Source organism: Sciurus carolinensis, chromosome 7 (assembly GCF_902686445.1).
Source record: "Sciurus carolinensis chromosome 7, mSciCar1.2, whole genome shotgun sequence".
Classification (NCBI taxonomy): Eukaryota; Metazoa; Chordata; class Mammalia; order Rodentia; family Sciuridae; genus Sciurus; species Sciurus carolinensis.
The window spans coordinates 153,904,550-153,929,519 of record NC_062219.1 but is presented as its reverse complement, the minus strand read 5'-3'; the positions used below and the strand labels follow the sequence as shown (position 1 = coordinate 153,929,519).

The window sequence follows — 24,970 nt, the reverse complement described above, 5'->3', positions numbered from 1 at the left end:
GGAGAAGAGAAGAGAGGCTCAGGCAGGAACCTAGGGACAGAAAAGGAACGCACCGTGGCCCTCGCAAATAGAAGGATGCCTTCCACACCAGTGAGATGGCAGCTTACCCCGCACACGCTGTTTCAGCTGGCACGCTGGACGGGACCTTGCTGAATGCCTTACCACCATGTGTGGCCGCCCCTGATATCCACCGCCACCTGCCATGACGGCATGCTGGCTATAAAGAAGCAGATGACATGCTGACCCAACAGATGACAAGCCTGCGTGTCCACCGAAAGCAAAATCCACAGCCACCACGATCCATCTTTCATCCACTCTCTACCTTCTACAGAAAGGCTGTAAGTGGACAGCAGGATCCCAGCAACTCAGGAGGCTGAGGCAGGAGGATCCACGTTCAAAGCCAGCCTGGACAACTTAGTGAGACCTGGTCTCAAAATAAAATTCAAAAAGGGTGGGGGATGTGGTTCAGTGGTAGAGTGTCCCTGGCTAATCCCCAGTAGTGGGAAAAAACGGGTAAGGGCAGATGGAGGCTTTAAATCTCAGATTCAGGTGCAGGCAGGGGCCAAGGGGAAGTAACAAAATAAGGACCAAGGACACAGAAGTAGTCCACCAATGCAGGTTCCCTTCCTGTGCTATTCCAGCTCCCAGTGAAGGCTGTTCCCCACTGTCTCAGTACTTCTCTGTTGACTGTCTTCTTTTGTGACATTTACTGTTAATAGCAGGAATACTTGCCATTCTTCAACCAAGAGAAATTAACAAATGGTACCAGATCTTCTGTGGAACAAAACAAAACCTGGGAATGATTCCAATCTGTCCCTTTTAAACTGATTCCTTTTTTCTAATAGTACGTGAGAATTTGTTGCATGTTTGATGGACGTGGTGGCGCACACCCATAATCGCAGCGACTCAGGAGGCTGAGGCAGGAGGAGTGTAAGTTTCAGACCAGCCTCAACAAGTCAGCGAGACCCTGTCTCAAAATAAAAAATAAAAAGGGTGGGGATGCTCAGAGTTAAGCACTCCTGGGTTCAATCCCCCATACCAAAAAGTAAAAAGGGAATAAGAGAATAAATAATCAAAAAGGAAGAAAAAAGAATATGTGGCATATCTAATCAACATCCACAAACAGTTATTGCTATTTAAGATACGAAAGGTGAACAAAGAAAAGTGAAAAAACACAGTCAAAGTCAGGGAACTTCTGATAAAGGGGAAACACACAGATACCCAAGCAACCGACGTTCAAGGACGAGGAATAATAAAGTCCAGGACATGATGTAAGAACACAGTCAAAGTGCAGGCGAGTACACCCTGTTCACTTTTCTAACTGAAAAGTCGCAAGCGGTTGATAAGTACTTGTGAACATTTCTTATAGGCACAGTTATTATTGCCCCATTTTAAAATGACCAGGGCATTGTGGTGCACACCTGTAATCCCAGCTGCTTGGGAGGCTGAGGCCAGAGGATCACAAGTTCCAGGATTGTTAAGTTTCTCAGCAACTTAGCAAGGCCCTGTCTCAAAATCAAAGTAAAGAGTGATAGAGACATAGCTCAGTGGAAAAGAGCGCCTGGGTTCCATCCCTAGTACCAAAAAGATAAAATAAAATAACCAGGACACTGTACAAACAGCGTGGAGCTTCTCAGCAGTTAACCCTAGAATTATGCCATGATCAGCAGCTCCACAGGGTCTGAGGCCAAAAAAAGAGAAAGCAGCGACTGGGATTCTAGTGCACTGAAGTTCACAGCATGATCCACAGCCACCAAAAGGCGAGACGACCCAAGGGCTCACCCAGGAATGAGTAAGAAAAACAACCTTCACAAAGGAAGAGCTGCTGAAGCCTTGGAAAGATTACCATAGCTGAAGGAGCCCAGGTGCAAAGGCACCTCCAACACAGCCCCACTGACGTGAAAGAGCCAGGAGGGACAGAAAGCAGCAGGCAGAGGCCAGGGACCAGGAGAGGGTCAGTGTTTCTTGTGCAGAATTTCCGTGTGGAATGATGGAAACGTTCTGGAAACAGATAGAGCTGGTGGTTGCCCAGCGCTTAGCGCCACACACTGAACTGTACACTTGACGTAAAGTGTAAGATGGCTAGTGGTATTTACATGAAGGACAATTTTTAATTTAAAAAATGTGTTTAATGCTCGAGGCATATGGGGGCCAGTGAACACAGGCCTGCAGTAGCAGAGCCCACCCAGCCACCCCGGAACCTGCACATCAACTGCACACACACGAAGGAGGTCTGTTCCCTCCTCAGTCCCAGGAAACATTGTATTGGCTTTACTTGGTACACTATCAGCTAAGACGGACCAGCTACAAAAAAAAAAACTTCAAAATAAGAAATTATCAACAACCTTCATGAAAGGCAACTCACTAAGCAAAATGCAAAGGTCCAAAGTTGAGAATGGGAATAATTTTTTTTTTTTTTTTTTTAAATACTGGGGATTTAACCCAGGGGTACTTAACCACTGAGCCACATCCCCAGTCCTCCTGACTTTTTATTTTGAGACAGGGTCTGGCTTAGTTGCGTAGGACCTCTCCAAGTTGCTGAAGCTGGCCTCAAATTTGTGATCCTCCTGCCTCAGCCTCCCAAGTCACTGGGGTTTACAGCCATGCGCCATAAAAACAAGAACTGCTAAAGTGGAAGACCACGTTAGAGCGCAAGAGTGCGCCTCAACCACCTCCTCAACTTGCCATTTGTTTCATCTGCTCAGCAAAATTAATGTCAGTTAATAAATAAAAGTTAGAGGAAAATTCCCCAATTTGCCTGAAAAATGAGTGAGTGGTCGTGTATCTCTTGAAAAGCTAAGAAAAGAGAAAACCCCCCAGGTGTTACTGCAGGAACTAGCTGGGTCCTTTCCTTCTAGAACACTCAAAGCTCTGCTTCCGTGGCTCCCACATGCTCCTGGAAGGGGTCACTCCCATCCCCACGCCAGTGACTAAAACCGCAGACCTGAGACGCCATCAGACCTCGGTCTGCGGACCCCCAGGAGCCCAGACCTACAAAGGGCTCCTTTAAAACCTGCGTATCTGTCCTCAGGGAGACTGACGGTCATGTCCAGTGTCTTCTGTCTGCCACCAGGACAGCAGGGAGAGGACTCCTGAGGTGCCAGGATCCAACCTGCAGAGCATGTTCAAAAGGTCCTCCCATCTCCACTCCAGGAAGAGCGGCGGACGCCGCCGTGAGTTACAGGACCAGACTTCCAAGCTGGACGTCCACCCTGAGCAAGTCATCATCAGATGCACTCAATCCCAAAGCTCGCAGCCAACCCAGCGTCCGTGTGAGACGTGACTGGCCTCAGCAACTGCTTTGTCAAGAGTCGACTAATACAAATTTAAAGTTTCTAACAGTAACACAGTGACATTCGGCATGCACTACATGAAGTGAAAATCAGGAATCGGAGAACCTTTGAGTGATGGAATGTCTTCCTACCTCAGTGGCCCGCAGGACAGGCAGTGAGGAGGCCAAGCAACGCTCTTGAGCTTGCCCACCCGCTCTTGAGCTTGCCCACCCCTGGGAGCCGGATCCCTGGCCCCTCCCCTCCCTTCCCTCACTGGCGGCTCTGACTGCGGAGACTCTCCTGCGTTTCAAGCCAGCCCGCACCCCCTCCCCAGGTCCAGACCACAGACAACAAACACACCTCCTCCTCCACAGCAGCCCCTCCCACCCGATATCATCTACGGAGGAGGCAACCCATGAGCTGCACACGATCCAAAGATTAAATGTCTCTAAGGAACCTTTCCCAACCCGATTTCCCAATACTTTAAAGCAGAGAAGTCTGAAATTACCTTTAACAGTAATAACATGCAGACTAACATCTTATCTGACTTGTTCTCGGGCCAAACCCAGTGAAGAAGGGTCCCTGGGAAGGCGTCTTACTCCGTCCTTGACCTCACCAGTCCATTCCCACATCACCACCTCCTTCCCTGAAAACGTACACCCTACACACAGTGTTGCCCCATTAGCGTCTGTTCAATAAAACGCTGCAACAGCCTTCCCCAAAACAGGATGGATGGATGTGTCTCTCTGACATATTTCCCCCCACTGGCTCTTGGGTAAAGGTTTGGCAATGGTCCAAAGGAATATGCAAATGCTAATTTACATACATTTCACTTGTGTTAAAGATACACTGAAAAAACTTGTCGGCTTTTCTCAGAGGTCTTAGAACACTAGCGTCCTGTGAGATGTCCATGAGTCCCTCACAGGTACAACTTACGTGCAAATTATATAGGGCAAAGGTTCTGAGAACACAGAAGTGGAGAAACCTGTCTGTTTCAGAGACACAGAGGCCAAGTCCTTGAGCATGGATATCTGTCCAAATCTTGGGAACAGGGTCTGTTACTTCCCAATTTGGGACACACCAGCCTGGGGCTACAAAAGGCTTCTGGTTTATACACTGGTGGCACCAACTGGAAATGAGATGCTTTCTTGGTCTTTCCAACAAGATGAAATTTTAGGTCAAAATAAGAATATGAGAGAATAAAACCACACATTACAATTTGTTCACACAAAAGAAATAAAGTGTCATCTCTGAGAACCTAAGAAAAAGAATCTTAGCATTCAACGGGCATAAATAACTTACAATGGGGAAACACCTTCCTTCCAAGCCAAAGAGAAGCCTGTCACCAGCCAAGGTGAAACTACATGTGATTTCTCCCCCAGGAAGGGATGAGATCAAGGATTGACAACCTGGAGAGGCGGTGCTGTGTGGAGTGACACGCAGAACCAGAACCAAGAGAGCGGCTCGCGGCGGAGAACGCACACTCCCCAGAGGGCGCCACCAACACCCTGCAGCCCCACACGGGAGACCTGGCGGCCTTTCTCAGGCATCCTAGGACCTAGGAGACAGGGCACCGGACAGCTGAGCTCCAACCTGCTGGCCGCCAACTGAGCCACCATTCTGACCAAAGCAGAGTCCTGCGCCGCTGGCTGCAGCTGGCCACCCTCCTGCCTGCCCCATGGCTGCCATGGATCACAGCATCTCCAACAAAGCTAAATTAAAGATGGGCGATGCCAGGTGTGGCAGCTGAGTAAAGAGCCGTCCCAAGACCCCAGAAAATAGACTTGAACTTCGTATTCCAGAACCGGGTCATGTGCAAGGCACACAGTTTGTGTTTCCCACGAAAAGACCACTCCCGGAGCCAGCACCTGATACAGAACTGCCCATCCTCGGCTCCAAGTAGATGGACCCTGGTTTGAGAATAAGAGGATCCTGGTGGCTCTTGGAGAACCCAGAATCTAGTAAGATGACCTTAAAAATAAGCCTGGGCCGAGGTCCGGGAAGCCACGTATTACCTGAGGGGACTCACCAGCCATCCCGGCAGCTGCATCAGTCGGTTCACACCAAAGGAACCAAAAGCCTGTGCCACACCAAGGTACCTCGGCTTGCCTATCTCCCCAGCTGAAGGAGAGACAGGGAGGGAGGGAAACGGGGAGCATACGGAAGGCCCCAAAGTTTCAAGCCCGACGTGAACTGCTTCAGGCTTCCTGAGTTTTTGGAAAATGATTCGTGAAGCTGCTCTCAACTCAATACTCCCTGGACTTCCAGCAGACCATTTTTTTTTTTTTTTTTGGAGGAGGGAGAGGCTTTGACTTTTAGCACTTCCCTCAAAAAAGATGCTGCCGAGAGGCATTAACAGGATGTGTGAAGAGAATCGTGTCTGGAGGGGCTGGGCCCGCTCTATGGGGAGTGCCTGCCACAGGAGACCCGGTTCACCCCTGCATCACAGGGAAAGCAATGGACGTCCAAGCGACAGGCCTCTGGAAGGACCATGGGGAGCCGCCTCTCTGCTCCAAGTAAAGCAGTCGGAGGTTTTCAGACCCAGGCCCCAGGCAGGTTTCTTTTGGGAAAATCCACATGTTCATAAGTGAAGGAAGAAGGTCTTTGGCTCCCACCCCACCCACTCCTGCAGGACTCAGGAATGGCAGCCACAGGGGGAAAGGCGCTTCTGCGGTGCTGGGGGCGGGCTCCGGGGCCTCAGACCTGCACTGCCCCACCATGCTTACCCAGGGTCAGGCGCCACCATCAACCCAACCAGCCACCGCCAGAGAGATTTGTGTCAGGTTCAAGGCTGTGGCAAAAGGACCCAGGTGGGAAGCTGCGGTGTGGCAGCTCTCAGAAGGAGTTGAAGAGACCAGCAGGCCCAGCACAACCCCGCTAGTGTAGGCCATTGTCCTGGGCAGACCCCAAAGCTCTCCACATGGTAGTTTATGAGTAGTTCTCCACTTATTCTCTGGGTTTCCAAGTAGAGCTTACCCAAGCAACCAACTCAATGTTTCTCCAACTCCAGTGAGCATCCCACTTACTGAAACAGACGGCTGGGCCCAGCCCCAGAGATTCTGATGCAGTGGGTCTAGACAGGGCTCCAGAAAGCAGCATTTTTAATAAGTTCCCAGGTGACGCTAACACTACCCTTCTCAAGACATTTTGAGAGACACTGGTCTGAACTCATCACCTTAAAACAAGAAAAACCTCCTTTTCGTGAGTCATTACTTTTGTAATACAGAGATAGAAGTAGCTAAATACTTCAAAAATAAGTCTTTTAAATACATGTAGATATTTAGATAAACCAAACACAGCTGTATTGTATGACTATAAACTTTCGGACAGGCATAACTTGAGAAGGTAGATATAACGAGATGCAAATCTGTGCTCTGACATTTTAGGACCCACAAGTCTAAATCAGAAATTCTCCATCAGGGTCAGTCTGCCACACAGAGGACACGGAGATGTTTTTAAGATGTCCCAACCGCAGAAGGGCTGGAAGATGGTGCTGGCGTCCAGTGCAGAGCGGCCAGGGATGCCACTGAATATCCCACAATGCACAATGCAGCCTCCACAGCAAAGAGGTGTTGGGTCCACACTGTCAACATGCTGAGGCTGAGACACTCCACGCGTGTTGGCAGGCGAGCGTCCAGGACAGCCTGGAGATTAAAGACTCCGTGTGCCCGGACCCTACTGATGTGAAACCAGAGCTCCAGGAGACAGTGGACTCAGATGACGCCCCTGCTCCACAGAGCAAGAGCGCCCACAGCTGAAGTCCAAGAGGATGCCTGGGGTAAGGCAAGGAAGAGGCAGCAGGGCCCCAGCAGGGCCACAGCCCCAAGTGGATGGATGGACACCAGCTACTGACGCTCAATCTGATTAGTTTAGGGCGGTTAATCTTACTGAGCAACTCGAGAGTGAAATAGAGGCTTGAGTACATTTCTGATTACATTGTGATGCATGAAAAGGAGAGCACAGCAATTGAGATATTTCTCTGCAATATACTTGAACTCCTCTTAAAGAAGGGTTTCCTGAAAACAATGTACCTCTTTAAGAGCAGCAGAGTAAAATCAAAACATTCTGACCCATTTTAGAAGACAGCTTATACTGGCTTAAAATAGTTCTGTGCGGAGGACATATCACAGCAAATGCCTCGTGCAAGGTCAGGAAGAGATGCTAAGAGGAGGAATTTCTTTTAGCATACTTATTAACATAAAATACACCCAAGTAACCTGTGATGACACAGATTTTTATCAAGGCAGCTAACCAGATGTCTGGAGTAGCAGCTAAGATCTGCAACAATCATAGTCAAGATTTACTGACAACCTACTACAGAGCAGGCACTGTTTTTTATATCCAATATGTCATTTAATTTTCAAAATAAATCTATTAATTACATTGTTATTACAGCCATTTTACAAATGAGGAAAGAAAGGCACAGAGAGGCTAAATAATCCGTCCAAGGTTAAATGGCAGCACTCAAATTCAGGCAGACTGATCTAGGAACATAGAGAAAGCCACTAAAGCCAAGTCCACAAAGACACTGACGAAAGAAGCCACTGTTCCTGAACCTGAGGCTACAAGGCACCCCCTGCATTCCTCCCTAGGATACATGGCTGTAGAGGCCACTCCACAGGCAGGAAACTGGCTGCTGTTCCCAGACACACCAGGCAGAGGATCTGGGTGTCAGGCACTCACACACAAGGTTGCCGTTCGGCCCCATAGACAGCCTGCACACGTCAGATGTAAAGATGATGCCACTGTCACTAAGCCTCTGCAGCAAGAACACAGAGAGGGACAGTGCTTAAGAAGCCCTAGATGACAAGTTGCCAACAGCATAGCCTTTGCTGCAGACACTCTGCTAACAAGCCAAGTGGGCGGGAGAGACTACCCTGGCTTCCCACATCCAGGGCTTGTCCAGCAAGAGGCCGGGAGCGTACTCAGAGGCTCAGTGGTGGCGCATCAACTGGCTGTGCCCAGCACGACAGAGAGAAGTGCTGAACCAAGGAGACCCAACAGGTCCCACCAGAGACCACTGCCCGGAGGGTTAAGTGCTACTTAAACTCCAAAGGTATTTTTTGAGAGGGGCAAACTATTGCAAAGGAAACAGCCCCAAGAAGCTCAGCATTCATTCACAATGACTCTGGGGGAAATGGAAGTTCCCATGGGGAGCAGGGCACCTAGGACAAAAGGAAACCCAGGGACACACGGGCCAAGTGTGGACACGGTCGCTCTCTCAAGTGAGTTCTGAGGGTCATCAGAACAAGTCGTGCCTGCAGCCCCAAGAACAAAGCCGTACGCAGTGCTTCCCAAACTGCAAAGGGAAGAAACTGCACAGGGACCTGACAGGGAAGGAGCTGCCAGCGCCAAGTGCCGAACCGAACCAAGACTTTGCACGCTGCCTCTCTCAAGGTCACGCCTACGGTGTATGACATGATTTTCTTATTTATTTCTTTTTAAGGCTAGTGACAACTGATTTAGGACAACAATGGATTCAGGAAAACAAAAAATGTCCACTGATCACGTCTTGCACAACCAGTCAACTTCTTTTAGCCATTCTTTAGTATAGATTCAACCAGAGCCAACGAGCTGACAGACCATCTTAAAAGAACCTTACAAGATTCTGAAACTTCATTCCCTTCCCCAAATCTGCCTCTCCTGCTTCTCCTTGTCTGTTCTTGGGTGACTAAGGGTGTCTTCCTGAAAATGGAAAGAGCCCTGTGTTTTCTGAGGCAGTAAACAGGCATTCCCTGAGGAACACCGTCATAGCTGCCCATCTTGGGAGGAAAAAGCCCCAGGCCCTGCCACACAGTGCACTTTGGGAGGGTAAAAAGGGCAGGCTGGACCCCTAGGGTCCAGGCAGGAAGGAAGGGCTCAGGAGGAGCAGGTGGAGAAGAGGCCACAGGCCCCTGTCGCCTGGACACCCCGCACCAGACTAGGAGGTAGGAAAAGTCAGGAAGTGGGGAAGGCAGGTGAGACCAGAAGCAAGGAAGGTGGCTCTGCAGCTTCCGGGGCAGGGGACGGACCCCAGGGTCACGCGGGTGAAGCCAGCTGCCTGGGGAACTGTCTGGGCAGCGCGGCCATGGCTCCTTTCATCTTGGTGCTGATCTTCTTCTAAGACGCCGGGCTGGCTGCACATGCACATTAGCTCATGGTCGCATGAAGCAAGCTTCCTCTAATGACAGTGCCCTGTGCCTTATCGCTTGCAAATCCACTCGCGCCATCTGTCAGAGCATTCAAAGGTCCCACCCGAGAGCAAAGGTCCACATCACCTAACACACACTCGCACCTCGCCTCGATTCAGCCGGGAAACAGCTGGTTCTACGGAACAGGACACTCAAGGCTGGCTGGCTCTGGAACCACGCTGGCCATCACCAGTGAAGGTGGGGCCACGGGAGTCCCCGACCCGCCAGCACGTCATAGACAACATTCTCCACGCAGGCAGATCTCAGAGGACAGAAATCGCACAGAAGATATTTGCCTCCGGAGCTGGGGTCCAAGGGGCACTGGCTGAGCAATGCGAGGACTGGCACAGAGAGAGCCTTCTGCTGGGCACCCGGCGGGGCAGAGGGTGCGCCACTGAGGCCTCTGTCCTGGGGAAGGCTGGGAGCGACAGAGCCCGTCCCCACCCGTCCAGGAATTTACCCAAGAGAGACAAACACTGCCATGTGCACACTTACGAGGCCAAACACTGGAAACCAACACATCCAGGAACCAGGACCGCGGTCAATGGTATCCCAACACACCTGGGCAGGGCACGTGGTGCTGGGCAGGCTTTCAGGTCCAGGCCGATGCAAACAGCTGTCGTAAAGCTGAGCCCAAAAATGAAACTCTAAAGTAGATCACAAAACTCACGATTCCATTTGTTAAACATGGCTTACATGAAAACAATGCTAAAAGCATTTATGAATGTGTCAAAATAAACCCATTATGTACAAATGTAGTGTACTAAGATTTTCTTAAAAACAAAAAAATATAGTTCATATGCTCGCTAGCATAGAAAAGTGTGGGAAATACTTTTTTCCAATGGTTTTCTCTGACTTGGTAAGATTAGGTGATGTTTCATTTTTGCTTTCAAGATTCCATAAATTGTTTTAATAACACAAATTCATGGATACTTTCAAGATTGGAAAACCAACAATGAAACATTTTGGGGTCCAAGTCCTTCGTGGGCAGTGCTGGTCCGCAGGCAGAGTCACTGGACCAGGCTTTGACATCTGGAGGAGCACAGGAAGTTGCGCCCGGCTCCTCCTCGGAAGGAACTGTCTGCAGGGCCATCACGCTCTGAGAGTCTCTTCAGTTCAGTGCAGGGCCGTCTGCCTAATGCTCGGTCCCTGAACACCCAGGGAAAAGTCTCACTGACAAAGTAAGGTGGCTCCTCAGCAAGGAGGTCAGAACATGACAATCCTGAGAACAAGGTGCTCTGAGCAAAGAGACTTCAGGACGTGAGGCCACCCAGCCTGCAGACTGTAAGACCAAGGACGAACTCAACCAGTCTTCAATACTCGAACTGCACTCGTGGAGAGGAGGGGAAAAAATTACTGTGATGTTCTCAAAGATGATACTTGAAAAAAATAGGGAGAAATTGCTATTCAGAAAGGGTTCTGCCCAAACTAAGAAAGCGTTTCTGAGACCCTTGCTTTTCCCATCACTGCAAATACTGAAGCAGAAAGTGGGTGCCCAGATCTCAGGGGTGCAACAGAAGCAGCCTCTCCTAGATCATGTGTGTGGTTCTAGAGCCACAGGAGTCATCTGGGCACCATCCACAGGGCAAGGTCTGAATAAACTGCCCCAGTTTGCTAAGTCCAAGGGTCCACACCAGATCCCACCTGCAAGGTCTGCTACCTAATCCCTGAGTGTCTCCTGAGACCCCAGGGCCCAGGCATCTGCTTCCTGAGCAGGGTCTACACACATTCCTGTCAACTCTGGCCACAGGCAGATCCTGAGCACAGCCTGTGCACACCAGCTTCCTACTTCTAAGAGGGCTTCCTGTGCACCTGCCACTCTCTGAAGAAACCAAGATACCTGCTGGCCAAGGTTCACCAAGAGACAATGTGGCAGAGGCCTCCATTCATCCCCAGCAGCACACACACAAGAAAGAGGATGTTCAAAAAGGAGAAGCCTTCTCCCAAGAAACGGCTAAGGAAAAGCACTCCACAGGTCAGACTGAACAGTTTTCCTTACTGCTGATCCTCACCCCACACACACTCCAGTGATTCTTCTTTCTGCCCTTTCTCCCTCTTTTCTCAAAGAGTTGGGGAAAGTGATTTAGAGAGACAGGGAGAAAAACACAGGACACAATAACATATTTAGACAATGTGCCCCATATGTACCAACCCAAATTTATGCATTCTGCTAACAGACACCAAGCATTTTAGAAAAAGAAGGATGATTAGGTGGAAATAATTATTATTATCATATTAATTATAATAATAATTACTATTATAATTATTACACAGTTTTATCCTTCATCAAATTTTAATTGCAAGCCAGCATAATAGCCCTGGCCTACAATCCCAGCTACTTGGGAAGCTGAGACAGAAAGATGGCTTGAGCCCAGGAGTTCAAGTCCACCCTGGGAAAGAAAGGCAGGACCCGGAAAAGAAAAAAAAAGGAAGGAAAGAAAGAAAAGAAAGTTGCAATTTTCTATTTACTTTAACAATAGACAGTACCAGTATTTCCAATGAAATGAAACCGAAAAGTGTTACAATAATCTTTTACAAAGGTCTTTCTGTTTTGTTTCTCTGTGGCTATTGTATAATCATGAAAAAAGAGTTCTCCCTATTCATCCCAAATTTTGGTGAGCTTTCCTGGCTCCCGGTGTGCACAATGCCCCTTTCATGCCACTCCCGCTCCTCACTCTCCCCCTCCCCAGGTGGCACCTAAATGCACTGCTCCCAGGGTGGCCGAGTCCCAGAGGCTGGAAAACAGTATCTTTTAAGAACAATGAAAAGTTACACCAAGTCAAGGCTTCCTCACCCAGGGTCACCTGACCACGGAAGAAACTGGGGCAGTTGCTGACCAGGAGCAGAGTGTGGAACAGCTCCGGTGACAAGGAGTCCGCCAGATCCCCCACCTGGAGGTTAGGGACCCAGGCAGGGCTGGCTTCTCTGAGTTCCAGCAAGTTCTGAAGCACTCCAATACAGACCCTCTGATTTTGAGTTTCCCAGAACGTTTGCTGGGATTCTTGGCAACAACTGGAGTTCTCCGACACCTGCTCCTGAAGATCATGTCAAGGTCACTGCTGCTTTCTAAAGCTCAGTTTCTACAGCCATGTAACTGCACCCAGGTGCTCTGAAAATCACCTATGCACTGCTAGAGACCGGGCAGAGGGTTGGACACCCAGGCCTGGAACAACGATCTCCCAGCAGTGCTCGCTCATCAGAAGTCACGGCAGTCTGCACACAAAGCAGGCGAATTTCGTTCTTCCATCGGCTCCTACTACTGAAGTGAAACACCAACACACTCAAAAGCATGAAGCTAAATTTAACATATCGGAAATCCACAATGAGGTATGTTCAACTACTGGGACAGCCCACCTTCAAGCAGAGCTTGGAGTAAGATCTCTCCTGCCTTCACTACTTACTTGGAAAACATCCTGAGGGTACAAGACTAGCTATTTCAAAACCAGGGAGATCTGCACTGCTTAATGGATGAGCCCGGAATCTCCCACCTCCCCTCCCCCTATCCTTTTCTCACTGCTGGAGCATCGCACATGCTAAGTGCCTGCCACCAAGCGACACACAACCCAGCCCCCTTCCTACATGTTTCTACCAAAACAGCCTCATTGAAATCACTGCCTGAATTTACACTATTTGGGATATAATATAAACTTGCAAAACACACTTATGCTTCTAAAATATCATTATTTTATAAGGGTCCCATGGAAATATTTGTATTTGTATTTACATATATAAACGTATAGACACATATTTTACTGGATTTAAAAAGAAAAAGAAGAGGTCTGGAAACCACTGGCCAGGGCTGACGTCGCTGCAAGCCTCCAGCTCCAGAGTGGGCACTTGTCTGGAGTGCAGAGCTCGCGTCCTGCTGCTGCATCGAGGCAGGTTAGAGGCAGGGAATGGACAGCACTGCCCTCACCAGCCCAGCAACAGGAGCGTGCCAGCCCGGGGAGAACGCGTCTCCATCCTGGAGAGCTCCTGAGGCTCAGAGCCAGAGTGGCTTGTTCTGTGGCCCCATGTTGACCAAGCCTCTGGGGGACATCCCACTGTAAAACCTGCGTGAACATAGACAGTGGAGCAAAGCGTACATTTTCAATTAAGGAAAGACAGCTTCCCGAACAAGATCCTTTAAGGCTACAAGTCACAGGAAAGTGCGCCCTGGGGCTGGGGGCGGCGCTCAGGGGTCCGGGACTGCCTGGCAGGCTTGGGGGCCTGGGTTTGCCCCCAGCTCAGGGGTCTGGGGCTGCCTGGCAGGCTTGAGGGCCTGGGTTTGCCCCCAGCATCACAAAAGAACTTTCAATGAAAGATGCCAACATTTTATGAAAGATTTCAACATTTTAAAAAATAGCTTACACTTACTCCAATCAAATCTAAATACTCAAAAGGTATAAGTAAATAGTCACACAAAACCAAGTATGTTAACGAGACGCCAGGCTGCCCTTCCAAAACAAGTGGGCAGCAGAGGACAGCTCAGAGAGGAGGCTAGGCACTGCCCGCCATTCCCCAGCTTTGGTGCACAGAGGTCCTGCCTCTGACCCATTTTATGAGGGTGTGGAAGAAGGAGGGCTTGGCACCGATGCTGTAACCCAAATTCCAAGACCAAACAGAAAAAACACCAAGCTGGGAGCAGGAGGGACCTGCCACAGGCTTCAGGGCTGCCGCTGTGGACAGCGGGCAGCATCACATTCCCCCTGCGGCCCTGCCCGCCAGGAGGCCGCTCCTCTCAGCAGCATTCAGGGCTTTCCTCAACCACTGGTCCTAAAAAGTCCGCGGAACAGCCCCTGCTGCCAAGGCTGTGGAGAAAGCAACTGCTCAGCCATGGCTGGTGGGACTGCCCGGCCGGCACACAGCCGCTCCTGGACAGTCTGCCAGCCTCTGATGAGGCACGTAATTCCGGTGCAGACCGGCAATCGTGAGCCTGGGCATTCAGTCCGGAGAAGCAGACGTATGTTCACACACAATCTGTACACAAATGTTTACACCAGCTCTATTCCTAATAGCCAGAGCTGGAACAACCCAGATGTCCATCCGTGGTGTGTGAATCAACAGAGTGGGACATCCAGACCAGGGGACGGTCCTCAGGAGAAGGGGAAGAGACCCATGCCACAGCTCGGAATCCTGCCAAGAGAGAAACGCCAGACCCCAGAAGGCGTGCACTGCATGGTTACCTATGGGACATTCTCCAAACGACAAGATTATAGAAATAGAGGAGAGCCCAGCGGCTACCTAGAGTCTGGGCGGTGGGAGAGGGTGATACGGAAGGGCAGCAGAGGGAAACCTTGAGGCAAGGAAGACTCCCACATTCCACAGGATCACTCAAAGTCAGTATCCTGACGGTAGCATTGTGCCATGATTTTGCAGGATATGGGAACCTCTCTGTATTGTTACAACTGCAGATAAATCTACAATTATCTAAAACTGTTGTTTGAAATATAAGTAAATTAAAACACATATTTAAAAAGTCCAAGTGCTAGTTGAGTATCATGGCACGTACTTGCCATTCCAGCTACTCCGGAGGCTGAGGCAGGAGGATCACTGGAGCCCAGGAGATGAAGGCCAGACAACATAATGATACCCGGACTCAAAAAATATAAATAAAACAAAAAAAAAATGTTTAAAGATCAAAGTGCAGCAAAAATTGGAAAAGATTCAATTAGCAACTGAAAGAAAAGAATAAGAGACCCAGAAACACAGGATCGTTCCCTACAAACATCTCCTAAAGACAATGGAGAGCCGGGCGCAGTGGCGCACACCGTCATCCTAACCACTGGGGAGGCTGAGGCAGGAGGATCACAAGCCCCAGGCCAGCGTGGGCAATTCAGCAAGACCACATCTGAAACTGAAAACAGAAGGGCTGGGGATGTAGCTCAGCTGGCAGAATGCTTGCCTCGCACACACAAGGCCCTGGGTTCAATCCCCAGCACCACAAAGAAATTTAATTAATTAATTTAATTAAAATAGAAAGAGCTGGGGATGTAACTAAGGGGTGGAGTGCCCTCGGGTTGAATTCTCAGTAAAACCAAAAATTAAAAAAGTAAAAGACAACAGAGAAAGGAGTCACAGCAACAGATGGCATGTCATACAGAGTGGCCACAGTGGACTGGCTCCCCGGGAGAACCCTGGAAGTTGGAGGCTGGTCCAGCCTCTCCCGTCTGTCCTTTAGACCATCTCTCGAGGCACCAGCTCCAGCCTGTTCCACCTGTTTCGCGTTCTTTGTCATTAGGTTCTTTGCCAAGTAAGTACGAAAAGACAGCCTCCTTGATTTTAAAAAAATTACCATGCACAGGGGCATATTAGTGTCTCTGAAAAGCCAAGCAGTAAAGAAACTGATCCATCGTGAACACCCGGATGGACAAGTTTATCTGAGTGTGGAACTCTCTTCTCCCAAGACTCTCCGGCACTTCTGATTCAGTTGACCAGAGCACACCTAAGAATTCAGGACAGTCTGTGGCCCTCTGTCCTGCTAGTGAGGGGTCTCAAACTATGCATGAGCCCCTTGGTCTCATGGTGAGCTGAACTCAGCCCCTCAACAGAAGCAGCAGATACCTGTGCTTCAAAAGGACTGACGTTTTCTGTCCACTGAGAAAACAGGACACAGGGGCTCCTTATGCAACATCACCTGTGAGGTGTTTGCACGTACCAGGTCTTGTGTTAACCAGTATTTAAATACATCCCCCTTAACCTTCAAGGCACGATACACAGAGACACTGTTACATGCCTGTTTCATTAGAGAAAGAATGGATTACAACATTTTAAAGTCACTGAGTGGCAATGACAAACAGGTATGACTCCAAAATCCAAGCCATTAAGCACCCCCCACTGCACCCCTAGGAGAGTAAAGTTCACATGAAGGTCATCAGAAACAGGTGGCAAGAAGAGACCTGTCTGAACAGTCCCACCTCCACCTGAGAAGTAACTACAGGGTGGGGCCCGGCCTCCTGCGACCATTGCCAGCTGTGCCCCTTGCCTGGCCACGCACCACACAGCGCTCTTCCAGCTTCGAACTGCTGCACAGCTAAGGTCTGCCTCCGGACAGACCGCACCTTAGGAGTCCCACCAAGGCAGGGGCTATGCCCACCTTGCCTATCCCAGGTGCCAGCGCACCACAGGGGTCAATGAACGTGGAACAAACTAAAGCAAAAATCAATCCAATCAAACAGAGACAGAGAGTTCTAATCCTTCCTCAAAAAATCCAAATCTCCTCTACCAATGTTTGAAGCTGGCGAGACTGAACAAGGCAAAGGATGTCATCTTGCTAATTTTGACCCACTGGCAAAGACCTGTATTCAAGTCCCAACACGGTGAACCAGCTGGGGCTGGGGTGCAGCTCAGTGGTGGAGCATTTGCCCAGCATGCAAAACACCCTGGGTTCCATCCCCAGCACCAAAACACAAAAACAAAAGCACTAAGCACCAAGATGACCCGCAGCTGCTCATTTAGTCTCTCCAAACCCCTATTTCCACATCCATAAAATGGAGGTGTGAAAGGTGCCTTCCCTGGAGCCGCATGTGAGTTGAACAAGCTCCTTCCTGCTCAGCCTAGCGTTGGGCAGTTGGGCAGCTACCCGCTACTGGGATCAGGAAAGCGAGGAGGAGATAAATACAAAAGATGCAATAGGGACAGGGAAAGGTCTCAGAGTGTGAAAAGGAACCCAGCAACACCCCAGCTTTGAAAGCAGAACAGAAGCCCAAGGTGCCTGGGGAAAGGATCAGAAGTGAAGCGTGTGGGAAGCACCCAGTCCTCTCACTCATGAGTGCATGCAGACTGACTAAACGTCTCCAGAATCCACAAGGTGATTCTGATCCACGTGGCTCAGGGCGCCATTCTCAAGACTGAGGCCTGTCAGGGGCCAGACGGCGAGGGTTTCAGTTCATGGTCCCTGCCCACGCAGGCTGACAACAGCCTAACAAGTTCAGGCCCAGCTTCCAGAAACTGCCTAAATTCCAGGCTTGGGGAGATCAATGCTTCAATTCAAATGCACTTATGATTTGGTTACAACTTTAATCAACTCCAAAGAAAATCTTTTTGATACTGGGGATTGATCACGGGTGCTTAACCACTGACCCTCATCCCCAGTCCTTTTTTTTACTTTGAGACAGGGTTTCTCTAAATTGCTTAGGGCCTTGCTAAGTTGCCTGGGCTGGTCTTTAACTTGTGATCCTCCTTCCTCAGCCTCCTAACTCACTAAGATTACAGGTGTGTACCATCACACCCAATTCATAACTACTTTCAAATGGTGTTAATTATATTGGACACAAATCAGTCTTTGAAATTTTATCATTATAAATTTTAATCTTGGTATCGTTTGTTCTTAATATAATGAACACCATCCATACCAAATAATACCAAATGCCATTTAATTTAAATTTATTTATTTGTTGTAATGCCAGGGATCAAACTCAAGTCCTCCAAGACACTAGGTGAGCACTCTACCACTGAGTTACACATCCCCAGCTTCAAGCACCATTTTTCAGAATGCTGTAGCAAACACTATTTGACATCTGAGCTGTGTGGAGGTGGGTCTGTCCTGTACAGGTACTACTTCAATAAAAATTTACTTTGGGGTTAGGGTGTAGCCCAGTGGCAGAGCGCTTGCCTAGCATGCACAAGCAATAAGTTCCATCCCTAGCAGCCCCCACCCCCTAAAAATTTGTTTTCAATATAAAACAAATGACAAAAACAGTATTTCCTCTCTCTCTACTACCACCTCCAAAATATAACACAAGTGAAAAACCTTAATTAAAAACAATTTAAGAAAATTTACTCTTCATTAAAGCTTAATAAAACAAAGCAATGGCACCAATCATTTCTGCTTTTGACAACCTTAATCACTATGTGTGTGAGCATGTTGTGTTGCAGGGCAAAGCCCCCCAACTCCTCCCGCTCTGGTGCCTCTGCTGTCCTCACCCGAAGGCACGGACGGGAGAGAAACAGAAGCCATCTATCAACACCATGCTCACACCTACAAAATGACAGTGGCCGGGTGGGGTGTAGCTGAGCGGCAGACCACAGGTCCAGCACGCACACAGCCCGGTCCCATCCAGCCCCGCAGAACAAACAAGACTCGCACATCCTGGAGTTAGAGATTTTATAAGATTCTCAAGACAGACGTCATCCAGAGGCGCTTTGAATTCTGCAGCAACTCCAACTGAAGAGATGGAATATTAATGTTCTGAATAGCACATGCTTGGGGTTTGTTCTAGAGCACTTCAGGAAACAGGGGAGAGACGAAACGGTATCAGCAAAACTCGAAACTCGCTCAAGCCAAGTGTGGAGCACAGGTAGTCCAGGACAATACCATTCTCTGTTTTTGCATGTTTGAAAATTTCTGATAAAAAAAATCAGAATGTTCTCTCCATTCAAGAGTAACTTTAGGTTTGCCACAAACGCAACCCAGAAGCCACTGAAATATCACAAAAGCCCTTCATCTCTCTGAAGGCGCAAGTTGTCACTGACGACCCCCTCAGGACTTGGGTCCTGAGGTCGCCCCTCGGCCCCCCAGTAACTCCTCTCACAAACTGGAGGCAACCCCCTGCTGGTGGCAGAGCACACAGATGCCCCCTCCAGCAGGCCCTTCCTCTGAAGCACGGAACCCAGACAGGACGGCGATGCCCTGGTCCAGTCCTCAGGTCCTCGCCCCTAGACCACTCAGATTAGCACTGGAGAAATTTCAATCAAACAGACGTGAGATGATTTTCTGAAACTCCTCCAGAAGACTTGGTAAACAAAGTCACATAATCAACCACAGAAAAGACAATTAATCAGCTCCATTTATCATCAGACTTCAAATAATGTAAAAACAGGCCCCTGTTTATCTGACCACAGGTGCCTGTCACAACTTTGAGAAAGACAATTACAAAACTTCAAGCTCCAAAATTTAAATGACTTCACTCTTTCAAAGAGAAAAATTCCACTTAATCTCAGAAAATGTTCATAAGGCCGGGCGCAATGGCTCATGCCTATAATCCCAGTGGTTTAGGAGGCTGAGGCAGGAGGATCACAAGTTTAAGGCCTTAGCAAGGCCCAAAGCAACTTATTGAAACCCTGTCTCAAAATTAAAAAAAAGATATGGGGATGTGGCTCAGTGGTTGAGCGTCCCTGGGTTCAATCCCTGGTATAAACCAAAAATAAAAAAAAAAAAAAAAAAAAAAGAAGAAGGGAAGAAAGAAAATGGTCACCAGAACTTTTGAGCAAAATACGAAACATTAGAACTAATGCCTTGTGAAAAATTATACAATGAAAACAGTGATGGATAAAGAAACTGTTACTTCAAACATTTTAACAGACACAAACAATGACACTCACCAGCACTCTGTTCTCAACTTTGTCTCCCTTAACCTCCAACTTCACCTTCTTCTTCACTGCGATTTTTATCTTTCTGCCAATAACATCCTTTATGCTTTCTGCAAGTGGAGAATAGTTTCATTATACTCTTTCGTTAATGAGAGAAAAAGCATTAGGGAGGAGAGGGCACTCTGAGGAGTACAGCTGATTGTTTTCATTGTTGTCTTTTTTTTGGGTGGGGGCTTATTTGAAAAAGCCTGAGAGTTTTCAGTCATGGAGAATTTAATCAACTACTACTTTGTCCCTTGTACTGAGTGCACCGATGCTGCAGCAAATATAAAGACACAGGACACAATACCAGCCCGTGCAAGGAGGACAGAGAATTGTGGGGAACTGATTGGCACTCTGACGGAGTACGGAGACCATCAGCACACCGGGAGTTGGTCAGTCCCTTCGGACTCTGGCAAAGAACAAGGACCGGCCCAGATGATCCAGGCAGAGAAGGGCCCTCCTCGCCCTCCATCCTTTCAAGATCCTCAGCACAACCCCGCAAGGGTGCTCAAAGGCACTGCAAAGGGACAACTGGGAGCGGAAATAAGCGCGTGGGGGTGGCGGGCCTGCCAGCGCCCCTGACCCCTGACGTCTCAGGTCGAAACACGACCTCCTGCCGCGGCTCCAATGCCTTTCCCTTGGATCCTGAAGGTCACTTCTGGATGAACCCAGACCACACAGCATGCCACTCAAGGTCTTCCACGTGCTTCAACTGAACTTCTCCATAGAGACCTAAAGGCTGCATTGTCCCCAACACCTCCAACTTTAACACCCCAGGGACTGAGAGGTCCTTGTCCTGTCTGCCTCATGATTATATTCTAAAATTATCCTTCAGAAGGTACCTTCCTCCTCTGGTTCCCATAGTTCTGTATTCCATATTACAATCATCTTGACTAATTCACATAGTCAAAAACTTCATGTCCTTAGGTTATCTCTTGTGTGCCAGACACATGGCCCCTGCATCTCCTTTACAATCTGGTGGAGGTCACAGGGGATGCCATTAAATGAACGCACGAAGGACACAGGACTAGGGAACACGTGAAGGTCTCAGAAAGGAGGGGATCACCGAGTTGAATCTGGAAGGAAACAGACCACAGGTCTCCAAAGTGGTGTGAGATGCAGGAAGCAAACAGGAGAATTTTTACTTCTGTTTGCACAGTGCGTTTCAGTTAACGTTTTGGATTATACATACCATATAAAGTATGCTGTGTCGTTTAACAATTAACTACAAGTTTATTAAGGGGTGATCAAAATGTAGCAGTCAGGAATACATCATCATGAAAGTTCAGTGCTGCTGAGCTAAGAAGAGTGAAGAGAGAAGGGCATTGTGAGCCCACAGTGGCCGTGGAGATAGGAGGCAGGCAGCAAGATGGCCTGTGGAGGGGAGGAGACACGTGGGGAGCTCCCAGCACCATGAGTTCTCTGTGCAGTTCCTATCTCACCAGTACTGGCCATCCCTTCCTCCCCTGAGAAGGAACTGTGGGAACAGGCATCTGAAACTGACTTTACAGTATGGAAAGAAACTGGGAAGGCCTGTGCCAAAAGATTAAACCTAGCTATTCGGGAGTGGTGATGTGGGTCACATATATTCTACTTATTCTTCTTTGCACTTAATTTTTTTCTTTACAAAAAGTCTTATTAACTTCATAATTAGAAAGAAACATATTACTTAGATTCCTTCAGGAATTAGCTTAGGAGACTCTACTGAGGCCTTCTCTTGGCCACCATTTTGAACTGACCAGAGCAGAACTCTTTTGAGGACCTGAATAGGAAAGAAGGGGCAGAATCTCTCCATCCCAGTCCATGCAGACCACTTAAAGTCCTAGAAAGGTCACACTGGCCATGTTATACAAGCAAGTCGCTTGGTTGAGAGATGAATAAGACAGGCAATACTTGAAACACAGAAGTTCCATTTCAAGTTAAGGGTCAAATTCAGCATTCACAATATGCCAAAGTTATTTGAGAACCATCAATATAAACCAGATACCTTATTTCCACTCCATCCTTCACCCTTTCTCTAGTCTAACCACCAAACTCCTCCCTCCCAGGCTGCAGGAAACTCTACCACTCTCTGGGAGGCACCTTCAGAGCCCCAGGCATTAGTTTCCTCTTCACAGGAGTGTTGGAAAGGCCTGAGCCTCTCCGAGCTGGATGGGTCACTCACTCCAACAGGACTGAGGCTGTATCTCAGCAACAGACCCAACTAACTGAGGAGAGAGAAGAGGGCCAGGAATGGGGTGGGTGTGCCCAGGACAGTCTTCACACTCTGAATTCGGGTAGAGGGTCCGGTTGGTTTGGGTTCTTTTTCTTCTTCATTCAGCAAAAGCAGGAAGTTCCATACAAAACTAGCAACAGCTTCTTCATGTCAAGTTTCACCTGCCGAGCTGGCGGTTACTGTGGGAGGGCGCAGGCAAGTCCCCTGAAGGAGGAGGGCTAGGAGGAGCAACCCAGGGACAGATTCCACCTGGAGATGAGCGGGCGCTTGTAACTTCCGCTTGTCGTCGGCCTGGCTGAACGTCATCCTTCCGATCTGCAGGTGTGCAGGGTGCCGAGGACAGTGCAGTTGGGAATATAGGTCACTGGAGCTCAAAACACCCGCCCGCCCTGGCGCGATCACCTCGCTACAACACAGCATGCTGAGCGCACGCTTCAGCGCTGGGGTCTCCCGACATCCCCAGTCTGTTCTAGGTCTGCCGTTTTAACCCTCCGGATAATTAAGTTAAACCCCAAGACAGAAAATCCTGGACCCACTCCGCAAAAAGGAGGAAAACCCCCCGGGCCTCAAACAATGGGTCACCTTGCACCAGGTACCACACGCTGGTTCCCTAAGAGATGGGGGGATCGGTAAGTTAATCATTAAAATACGGTTTTTATTATTAACCCTCAGTTTCCTGGCCCGAGTTTGCGTCAGCCCTGTAACCCTTTCGCTCCCAGCTCGTTCCGCCAAGCCACGCCTTGCCGGGCCCAGTCCTTACCCCCGAGCCGCGCCTCCTCCCCGGGTTGTCGGTTAGGGGGCACATCTGCGGGGCATTTTCTGGAAGGTGCCTGACATGGGCCCAGGACGACCTACTGTGCTTACGCCCGCTGTCCTTCTGCTAGGCTTCCACGGACTTTCCAGAGTTTGGGCAGCGCCAAGGGTCCCCCTCGCTTCAGAGCTCCCAAGCCTGGGCAGCCCGCCGCCTTCCCTGGCAATGCTGCACCCCTGGTCGCGCAGGGCGAGGTGCCCGGAGCTCCCAGCCCACCGGCTGGCCCCCTCCTGCTCCCGACTCCTCCCCGCGCCTTCCCTCTCCGGTCTCAGCTCTGCGAGCCATCAGATGGGAGCAAACTTCCCGGCGCCCCCCAGCGACCCTGCCCACCACCGCTCCGACCTAAGGAGCACAGGGACTTGGGGACCTGCAGGAGGCAGAGGCGGGAAGGGGCGGTGAGGAGGGCGCCAGAGAAGATGGAAAACAGCAACCGCGCGACCTTACCTATCAACTCCCGGGGAACGTCGGAGCTCTCCTCGGCCATGGTTACCCTCGAGGTGCTGGGGGATCACAGGTCCCACTCTGATTTACGGCCCCCTCCTTCCCCGAGCCCCGGAATGTTTCCGAGAGGCAGAGGCAGCTTGCAAATGAGAGTGGGTAAGAAAGGGGGGGCGGGAAGACTATTTTGCCGCACCCCCCACCCCACCAAAAAAAAAAAAAAAAAAAAAACAGTTGCAAAGACGAGGTGGGCTGCGGCGGTCGCTGCTACATGACGCTGCCTCGCAGCTCCGGGCTGCGGAACGCCGAGCGGACCGGACTCCAGGCGCGGGCGCCGGCGGCTGCTCCTCCCGGCGGGCTGACTCCTCCGCGCGGCCCCAGCTGGCGCCAGCTCCAGCGCAGCCCGGGCGCCGCACCTACGGCCCTAGGTGCAGGCGGAAGGCGTGGGAGAGGGCGGGGACAGCGGCGCGGGGAGGTGGCTTTCCTAGCCCTCCCGAGGCTCCGCGGGGCGGGCGCCGCGCGGGCCCGCCTCTCCTCCTCCTCCGGCTCCAGCGGTCCCTCCTCCTGCTCCTGCGATCCCTCCTCCTCCTGCTCCTGCGGTCCCTCCTTCTGCTTCTGCGGTCCCTCCTCCTCCTGCTCCTGCGGTCCTTCTACCTCCTCCTCCTCCTGCGATTCCTCCTCCTCCTGCTCCTGCGGTCCCTCCTCCTGGTGCTGCGCTCACTCCTCACCTCGCGAGAGCCGGCCTCCGCAGCAGTCCCGGCCACCCCGGGGCTGCGCATTGGTCCCCACTCGGGACGCACCCGGGAGGCCTGCGCCGGGCTGCCGCGGCCGGCACGCACCCCTGCACGGTCGGCTCGGAGCCGCAAAGCCCTGCGCTGCGGAGGGAAGAGGGAGTGCGAGCGAGCCCGGGAGCCATCTGCTGGCTGCCGGAGAGGAGAGCCTGTGGCCGGGGCTTCCAGGTTCGCGGTCCCCAGCTCGGGGTCGGCGGAGGGCCCTGGAGGACGCAGGTTCTGCAGACTTGTCTGTACGGAAGCCGGTTCTTTCTGGGGCCCTTTCATGCATTTTGTTTCTCAGCTCTCCCTGAGACACATTTTCATTTCATCCGCGTTATTAATTTTCAATTTCTGGTGAGCAAGAGCTAGACGAAACCGGTAAACACTAGGCATATGGCAAGAAGACACTTGTGTGTGCGCAGCGGGTTCTCGGCTGCCGCCGTTTGCAAACTCAGACTCTGGAATTGCGAGGGCGCCTAGGAAAAGGCCTTTCACTCGTGGTGGGGCCTCGGTCACCCCCAGCGCGCATCCGGCAGGCAGGACGTCATTCACAAAAGCCTGCAAAAACCCGCTGCTAAATTTGATACTACCTGGCCCAACCCCCTCCGACTTCTCTGAGCTCCACCCCCAGAGCCCAGAATACTTGTTTAATCGCCCAGCAAGTGGGATGTCCCTGAATCTCCAATCAGGTTTCGTTTTTGAAGGACAGACAGAAGGGGAGGGAGGAAAGAAAAGGGAATCCCACGCGCGGTAGCCTAGTTCTATGCGCTGCCGTCACCTCGCCCCGGCCTCCAGCCCACTGACCGATTGGCCCCCTCCGACCCTTCTGACTGCCCACCGCCCGCTCTGCTTCAGCCAGACTAGTCGCTCTCCCAGACTTGCAGGCTCTTTGCTCCCTTTCTTTCTCTTAAGGGTATCGGATTCGTACCTGTGTACCTTCTCTGTGAAAATTTCCCAGG

General features: G+C 50.2%; 1 protein-coding gene across 1 annotated transcript in view; it reads right to left on the bottom strand.

The window, feature by feature from the left end:
• The window catches only part of Carmil1 (capping protein regulator and myosin 1 linker 1), a 251,990-nt gene extending 228,175 nt beyond the window's left edge, over positions 1-23,815 (bottom strand). The window contains exons 1-2 of the mRNA XM_047558066.1: positions 23,245-23,815; positions 19,745-19,842 (exon numbers count right to left, since the gene is read on the bottom strand). Coding sequence (XP_047414022.1) covers positions 19,745-19,842; positions 23,245-23,284 — 138 coding nt within the window. The 5' untranslated portion in view covers positions 23,285-23,815. The remainder of the gene's footprint in view (positions 1-19,744; positions 19,843-23,244) is intronic.
• Positions 23,816-24,970: the final 1,155 nt, after the last annotated feature.